This window comes from Hyaena hyaena, unplaced genomic scaffold (assembly GCF_003009895.1).
Source record: "Hyaena hyaena isolate Hyena2069 unplaced genomic scaffold, ASM300989v1 scaffold_60, whole genome shotgun sequence".
Lineage (NCBI taxonomy): Eukaryota > Metazoa > Chordata > Mammalia > Carnivora > Hyaenidae > Hyaena > Hyaena hyaena.
Genome location: NW_024080692.1, coordinates 2,208,511 through 2,216,498, shown reverse-complemented (window position 1 = coordinate 2,216,498; position 7,988 = coordinate 2,208,511). Strand labels below are relative to the sequence as shown.

Below are 7,988 nucleotides of genomic sequence, written 5' to 3'. Positions count from 1 at the left end.
TTTGTAATCAGCCAGGACTGTTTTCCTTCTTATGACAACCTAAGAAACCATGTTCAGTCATTTCCTTTCATAATTCTTAGCACTGTGGCCCACTTCTTGGGAATTTCAGAAACGACTCCAAATCAGTATGGTAGGGGAAAAAATATTTATTTTCTAAAGTCATTACCTTGACAGGCAAAACAAAGCATTTTCTCAATTTCATTCAGAAATACATTTTTTAAAAAAATACATAGACCAATATGGCCTGCCCAGACATATATTTAACATGGTAAATATAAGGAATAAATTGTTTGAATATAAATATCTATAAAAAAATAAGTACATCAAAATTTATTCCAACCCCTTCCATTAGCCAGTTACATAAAGGAAAATAATTCTACTGCTTTAAAGCATAACCAAATGTTTACTGTTCAATGTCTTTCATAAACAATTCTATACCATTGTGTTTCCAAAGATCAAGGTAAGGGAACCTCTTGATTCAATGATCATTTTTTCTTGTGGATCAGAGCTAGTAGCTACTGTTAATCAGAGCTAACATTACCATGAGAATGTTACATCTACTACTGACATGTTAGACTAGACATCTATGAGGCCAAGATTTACCATAGGGGTTTTGGGGAGGAGGGGACAGCAGGAGGGGAAGAGCCAGAGGAGGCAATAATTAAAGGTGGGGAAATACTTCTGCCAGAGTGCAACAGAAGTGAGGTAGACTCATATCCATTAAACCCATCCTGATTTTACAGTAGTAACAGTGTCTTTCAGTTTTGCATTTTGTGAATTAAAAAAAAATAATAAAATAAAAGTCTTTTTCTTTTTTTTTTAACTTGAGTGTCCTTCGAGTGTGTTTTCAATTTGTGCACTCCTTGGAAAATCTTTGCATGGACTTTGGAGTTTCTCCCTGAAATGTGCCAGGCGCCTGAGTGAGACGCAAACACTCCCTTCGGACCCTCTTCAGAAATTCCGCGGTGCGCGGAATCTCCTCTCCCCCGTCTGGAGGCTGCCACTCTAATCCGCAAGTCACTGTGTCTCTCTGCTTTCTGAGGGGTCCAACTCTGACCCCAAATGAAGAAAGACGGAAGCGGTCACCACTGATGGAAGCAAATGAAGACAGATTGGGGGACTCCTTAACCTTTCCTGGAATGTTTAGAGTGAGGACACTGGTCCGTTGCCAGTCTGGAGCGAGAAACGGTCTAAGCAGGGAGGATGCCTTTGCTCTGATCCCAGCCATGTGGAGAGAGTGCAGAATCAGCCACAGGGTTCCCTCTGGGGAGGAGATGGCATGTGACAGGCCCCGGCGACCTGCCATCAGTGCGTTCGGTTGTGGGTCACTTTCTTCTCTCTGTAGACCTCTACTTTCAGCTTTGCAACACGGAAGGCTGTTTTGATGCTGTTGCTGATGGCGTCCAACCTATTAGCACAAGACAAGAGAGAACAAATGTTATCTTCTTAAAAATCGTTGCTGGGCAAAAGAGGCGTCTAAAACTAGAATCTAAGTCCAGTGCCTGAACTTTCACCACAGACCACAACTGGGCCGACTGCAACTTTGTTAACCTCAATTGAAAGTAACACCTGCCCCTTATGCTTGGAATAGGGGGCAGAGGGAGCCGTGGTCACATCTAAAGGGAGCTGGGTTTTAAATACAAATTTAAAGTACACTTTTAAGGTAAACTAGAGATCTTCTCTTTTCTTCTATTGCTGCATCCCAAGTACTACCACCGTGGGACTCTATGGAGAAACTGACTCAGCATAGGTTTCAAATAATCATGGATATCTGCTTTGTCATGTAAAGAATTAAAGGTGACTTGATGGAAAAGAAACTTTACAAGGAGAGGAGGCATATAGCCTTGGCTCAAAGCAAATATGGTACCACAATTAAAAACCATATATATATAATATATATGGTATATATATATATATATGGTTATATATATATAGCAGGTTTAATATTTTCTTTGTGCAGAAAAAAGAAAAAGGAAAGAACTGTAACACTGATTTAAGAGTTGATAAACTAGAAACTAACAGAAAAGCAATAATAATTTCCAAGTGAGATTATAAATATGGAAAGTGCAGTGGCAAAGTGAGAAGTCACAGACAGCAAAGGATGTCCCACACATCCGTAGTAAACCATTGAGAAGTCATTCGTGACTGTCAGGACTGTGCTCAGAACACTTTGATCGTAGAACTTCTTGCCACTGGATTTCTAGGAAAAGTTTCCACAGACCATGATAGGGAAATGTTGGACACGTGACAGATCTGAATGCAGATTTCTCCCCTCCAGCTTGTGGATTCTGACACATTTTGGATATGGAAGGGTCATCACTCAAGAGCTTGAGATCCATCACAACCCTACGGTGTGGCCTGATCTATGCTCTTTCTCTGCCTCAGCTCACAACCTACTAGAAAATAGGAGAGCTTTTCAGAAGGACATTGGCTCTCCACCAAGTGTACTTCCCTATCAAAAACAAACAAACAAACAAAATCCATCACAACCCTACGGTGTGGCCTGATCTATGCTCTTTCTCTGCCTCAGCTCACAACCTACTAGAAAATAGGAGAGCTTTTCAGAAGGACATTGGCTCTCCACCAAGTGTACTTCCCTATCAAAAACAAACAAACAAACAAACAAACCAAAAAAACCCCAACACAGCACATTCTAATTCTCACCAACCCTACCTAATGACTTCATTCTCCCTTCGGCCATTGGAATAACTGCTACAATTTTTGAAGAACTTGATCATATGGGAGACTTTGATTAAAAATAAAATAATCAACTAAAAACACCCCTCTCCCTAAAAGGATTGTTAATTTCTCAAGGAAAGTGGTCAATACATTGGCTCAGAAAACCAAGGACTAGCTATGACCGAATGACAAAGGTGCCTGTAGATGTATTCTGTTTGGAACGTCTACCATCAGACTGGGTGGCATGTGCTTAAGATCACCAAAGTACACAGGGGGCAAAGGTCAGCATTCAAGGTCTTCAGAAAAACCTCAAAAAAAAAAAAAAAAAAGGAATCTGACAGGGATTCCTTTGCTCTTTTTAATCTACAGACTATGAAAATCTTTGTTCTCTTCTTCTATGCCTTTCTCCTATTTGGGAGTCTCTTACCTTCTTATTTTTCTTCCTGCCACCAGCTGCTGCTGAATACACTTTTCTCCAGGCTCAGAACAGTCTTTTCCTTTCTTCTGGTCATCCCAGCCTTTCTCCATACTGTTTTGGTCCCTGTTACGATACAGATAGAGAGACATATTTCAGCAATGGGACTCTCATTCCTCCCAAAGTCTCTGTTAATTTCTCTTAAACAAAAAAGCAGCAACACCATGCCAGGAAGAATGAGAGGCCATAAAGCTGATTGAAAGCAAAGGTGTTTCTGTCTCACCTGAGTTCTTTCCCCACTTGGCAAAAATTCCAGCACTTCTTGTCTTTTTGGCTAGCACACCGGCATCTGTCCCTGTGGTCTGTTGCCTTCGTGGCAAACAAATCCTTTAAGGATCGCTTAGACCTAGAAGGGCTTCCGAGTCCATATGGAACAATGTGCCTGTTATCACAAAAGACAAACGCAAGACATTAGCATGACTAACAGTCTTCAAAATGATGCATTCTATGGCGCAAACTCATTGCAGTGGGACACAAGGGGCTCACCACACAGCTCTTGGTAGCCTGACCTAGGAAGGTCAAGTGTGAAGGTCGTCAGGGTCCCTCGCTCATCAGTGGCCCTGAGTGTGTGTACCTCACCAGGGGAAAACCAGTCTTTCTAACTCAGTGAAATTCCATGTTAATTCTTAACAGCATTGACTTTCTTCTCAACACAAGCAGCTTTGTGGTTTTTTGTTTTGTTTTTGTTTTTGTTTTTATTTGTTTTTCTTTTGTCCAAAATTATGATATCTTGGCTTTGATGTCTGTTTCATATGTACATTCTATATGTTTCCCCCCCCCCCCCGCCCAACTTTCCATCTAGTTAACAGCTATTGCAAGGAAGGGGGACTTCAGTGCAAAACCATGACCCACAAGATTTTGAAAATCTGTTTCCAGTTCAAGTCCCGTGATAATGCTGAAAGTGCCCCCTGAGGGGGCCCGGAGAGGACCTATTACTGTACCCAGGTTTGCACACCTCCTGCAATTGGTGATATCAGGTGACTAATAGAAGGACTCGATGGCCAGAAGGCTCTCTAGAAATTACTGGAGGTGTGTCCCTTTTGAGTCTCACCTAAAAGGAATAAATTCATCCCCTGGGAAGCATCATCTTTTAAGTATTAGGTTCACCGTGGGCTCTGTTTGATTTGATTTTGTTTGGATTTTGGTCATGTCTTGCCAAAATGGGACCCTGAGTGTCTTTGTTTACAGCTGCTTCTGATGGGCCAGCTAGTTTTCAGGATGAAGGGAAGTGGGCAAGGTTTTCTTCAAGCTGGAGGCAGAAGAGAAATCTATGGACCCTGTTTCCATTGCTGTTTTGAAATGGGCTTTTCTAAAGGGAAAGGACATAGGGGTCAAGACATTCATGTTCTGGCCCTGCCCTGGACTCACTCCTTGGGTTTTAGTCTTGCTCTAAGTAAAATGAAGGGGTCACTATCTACCATCCCTTCTGCCTCAAGAGTAACAGGTTAGACTAGCCCACATATGACCTCAGCAGCTTATTCCCGAAACCCAGACAGACCCCACCAGGAGATCGTCCCCCTTAGAAATGTGTGGCAGTGACCTGCTTGTCACCAACATTTTCCATCTCTCCTGTCATGAGTGTTTGAGCCACAGGGCCTCAGAAAACCCTCCTTCCCTCTCTGTTTCGAAGAACCAACCTGCCTGTGGACTCTCAGGAATGGAGGGCCACTGAGGCACCTTCATGTTCTCAGAAACGCTAGCTTCAGAATCCAAACCCGGGGCTCCCCTGCCCCCCAAAGCAACTAGCAGTAAGTGGGCTCCAGCCTCTGGAGCAGCCAGAAGTAAGGGATAGCTAGAGTTCCAACGCCCCCTAGAGACTCACTCGGGAGTGTTGACCCAGATGATGTCGAGGTGGCAGAAGTAGACACACTCCTTGTCCAACAGGGAAGAGCAGGAGCAGCGCTTGGACCGACGGGGCCGCCAGGGCGCACTGGGAGCCGGCTTCTCCCCTCCGCTGTCCGGGCCTGTGCTGAGCTCTGTGCCCAAGACTGCTGGGGAGAGAAAGAGTGGGTCAGCGGGGCGTGTCCCCTGGGATGGAGCGGACCGGATCAAAGCCCGCCTTCAGCAAGAAACAGAGCAGAAAGGGCTCTTTATGTGACTTCACCTTTACCCCCACTGGCTTATCCACTTTCAGGGAGATCACACGTGTGCAGGGGAAACAGTCACCTGTAAAGGGGACCGGCCGCCATGGAGCGGGTCATACTGCCTGTTAGGAACGACCAGACACACTGCCTGTTAGAAATCGGGGGTGCCTTCTGCATGGAATTTAGTGGGACAGAGGCTTAAAGTTGGTTGTTGACCCAAGATCTACAGTTAAATAAATCACCGGCCTCTTCCTCAGTTTGGAGCCATACCCCCATGCAGGTTAGGGGAGTACCCACCACTTCACACCTGGTGGAGGGCAGGGACTAGCCCAGGTGATACATGGCCCTTGAAATTAGGTGAAGTTCAAGAGTTTTCGGGGGATGATTGGAGAGAAAGAAGAGAAACCAGCTCTACCATACTCATCGCAGGTGGTAAACTCTATAGAAACCACTGATCTCCCGTGAGACTGAGCAGCAGCTTGGGGACTTAATCAAGGTTCTGTGGAATTTGAATTCAGAATCCCTGGAGCAGGAAGGCATGTGTTGGATTCACCACCTCCCCCTTCCCCACAACAGAATCGCCTCTGCTCACTGACAAGTTGCCCATGTGGCTTATCTGCCCAATTTTGTACATTTCAAATGATCAGACACATTCCAGGATTTTCATTCCCTTGACATCTTTTCTCTTTAGTCAGGGTCATGAAAAGACACACAAAAAAGAGCACTGACCCTAAGAAGGGAGAAACGGGCAGATGCACACGTACTTTCTAAATCCTTAAGCAGCCAGTATTTATCCTAGCTTCCCTCCCACAACAGGTGAATAAAACTGAAAATAGACCTCACGCTGTTTGGGGTGCCAAAAACCTGCCAAAAGAAGCCTGAAGTCAATCATGACAAATTTTAAGGAAAACATCTGCTTCACCCTGAAACTGCCCCAGGGTTATTCAACAGACTGTTCTGCAGGTGATTTTACTGCTCATATATTGCTTGAATGACTTGAATAAAATTCCTTGGCTTCAAGCTGAAATGTTTAAATATTTTACACATTCACCCACTATTTAAACAGTATTGAAATAAGATATATAAGTTCCTATATGTGCTGTTACCTGTACAAACACATACATTACAAATATACCTTTGGCTACATTGTATCTTGTCTTTACTTTCTTGAACTGCGTTTTTAAAAGCCAAGGAAATACATTCACAAGAATAATAAGTTACTTTAATGCTATAGGAGCAATTGTTTTCAGTAGAGAAATTTTTCCCCCCACTAAAAAAAAAAAAAACTTAAGTAGCTTTAAGCAATAATTCCCAGACACTTGATATCCGAGCTGCAGTAATAAAAAGAACGGGAAAACAGAAGCAAGAAAAACATTAAGGTGGACAAGAAGACATTCACATTCAGAGATTTTACAAGTCGCCCGTGCCTACCTGCTTCTGGAGCTCCTTGGAAAGCCACAAACAGCAGAGAGAAAATCATGGGGAAATAATCCATTTTGGAGAGAGAAAAAAAAAAAAGTGGGGAGGGAATTGATAAAAATTCTCCCGTGCCAACGAAACCCAAAAGGAAAAACGAAGAAAAATAGCTTCGGTTGCCTCGGAGCGCTTCTGGTTATTCAGATCTCAAAGCGATCCTTCAGCCTAAGGGCTCTTTTAACGGACAGAAAAAAGAAGTTTCTGCCAGCAGGGCCGCAGTGGGAGCGGTCTGAAGACGCACGCGGCGGTGGCGTGCCCGGGACACAGCAGCGCGCCCGGGACCCTCTGCGCTCTCGCCCCAGCGCCGCTGCAGAAGCGCGTCTGCCTTGGATGGCTCTCCGCTGCCTTTTTATATTGAACCCCTATAGAGTGGGGGTAAACAGCTCCAACTTTATTCCAGCCCCAGACAATGTTATTGTGTTATTAGTCACCAACAGGCAACGTGCAGCCGGAGATAAGGCCAGGCTCTAAAGGAAATCACTGCTAACTTCAGAGGCAGACGCCCGCCGTCTGACAATTCAGGGGCAGGGCTAAGAAAAAGAAAATACCCATTAGAGACCTTTGGTAAACCTGCCGGTGCAGTGCTTGAGTCTGCTTCCCCTTTGCGAGCTGCCAGTCCCAGAGTTCAAGAATCAGAAGAGGGACTCCAGAAAAGTCATACCATTGGTATGAAAAGTATGAGCTACAGTTTAAATAGATTGTATTGTTGTGCGCGGGGATTTTTTTTTTTAATTGTTGTTCACTGCATTTTCCTTTTATGTCTCCCGATTTCTTAGTGTTGATCAAACAAGGGAACGCTCTCCCCCTCACTCCCCCCCCACCCCCCTCACATTATTTTGGCAGGTCAACATACTTGTCCTTCCTCCAAGCCCCCTCCCCCAAGTCTTTTTTTTTTTTTTTTTTTTTTTTTTTGCTAAAGTTCTTCGCGTGTACAGTGAAAAAGATTGGCGAAGGAATGGCAAGGAAATGAAATTAAAAAAAAATTACAGTCCTTCCGGGCACATAGCCAGTGCTTTGGGTATCATGGAGTACAAGCCCCCATAAGCTTTCTGCTGTGCCCATGCTCCCTCCCCTTCCCGGAACGCCCCAGGTTCAATAGCACCAGTGTTAAGAAATTGCGGGAAAGGAACGCCAGGGGGGGATGGAGAGCTACAGGGGCTGATTTTGAAAGAACAAAAAATAAAAACCGAGGCTCCCATATAACAGAAGGAAGGCAGCCCCGATGAGAGCTGAGGAGCTGCAAGGAATTGCGCCTCTTGGGAGAAGGGGCCGCC

At 44.4% G+C, this 7,988-nt stretch overlaps 1 protein-coding gene across 1 annotated transcript; it reads right to left on the bottom strand.

Annotated features, from left to right (window-relative positions):
- Positions 1-253: 253 nt before the first annotated feature.
- EDN1 (endothelin 1) lies at positions 254-7,049 on the bottom strand. The gene is made up of 5 exons (XM_039231825.1): positions 6,670-7,049; positions 4,977-5,145; positions 3,378-3,536; positions 3,107-3,220; positions 254-1,408 (listed from the first exon to the last, which is right to left on the bottom strand). The coding sequence occupies exons 1-5, from the start codon at positions 6,731-6,733 to the stop codon at positions 1,306-1,308; spliced, it is 609 nt and encodes a 202-aa protein (XP_039087756.1). The 5' UTR covers positions 6,734-7,049; the 3' UTR covers positions 254-1,305.
- Between the last annotated feature and the right edge of the window lie 939 nt (positions 7,050-7,988).

Excerpts from the sequence above, each read along its gene's own strand:
- EDN1 (XM_039231825.1), bottom strand. The coding sequence starts at position 6,733 with ATGGATTATTTCCCCATGATTTTCTCTCTGCTGTTTGTGGCTTTCCAA. Across the intron at positions 3,537-4,976 it reads ATCTGGGTCAACACTCCCGA|GCACATTGTTCCATATGGAC; the intron begins GTGAGTCTCTAG and ends TTGTGATAACAG. Across the intron at positions 3,221-3,377 it reads CAAGTGGGGAAAGAACTCAG|GGACCAAAACAGTATGGAGA; the intron begins GTGAGACAGAAA and ends GTATCGTAACAG.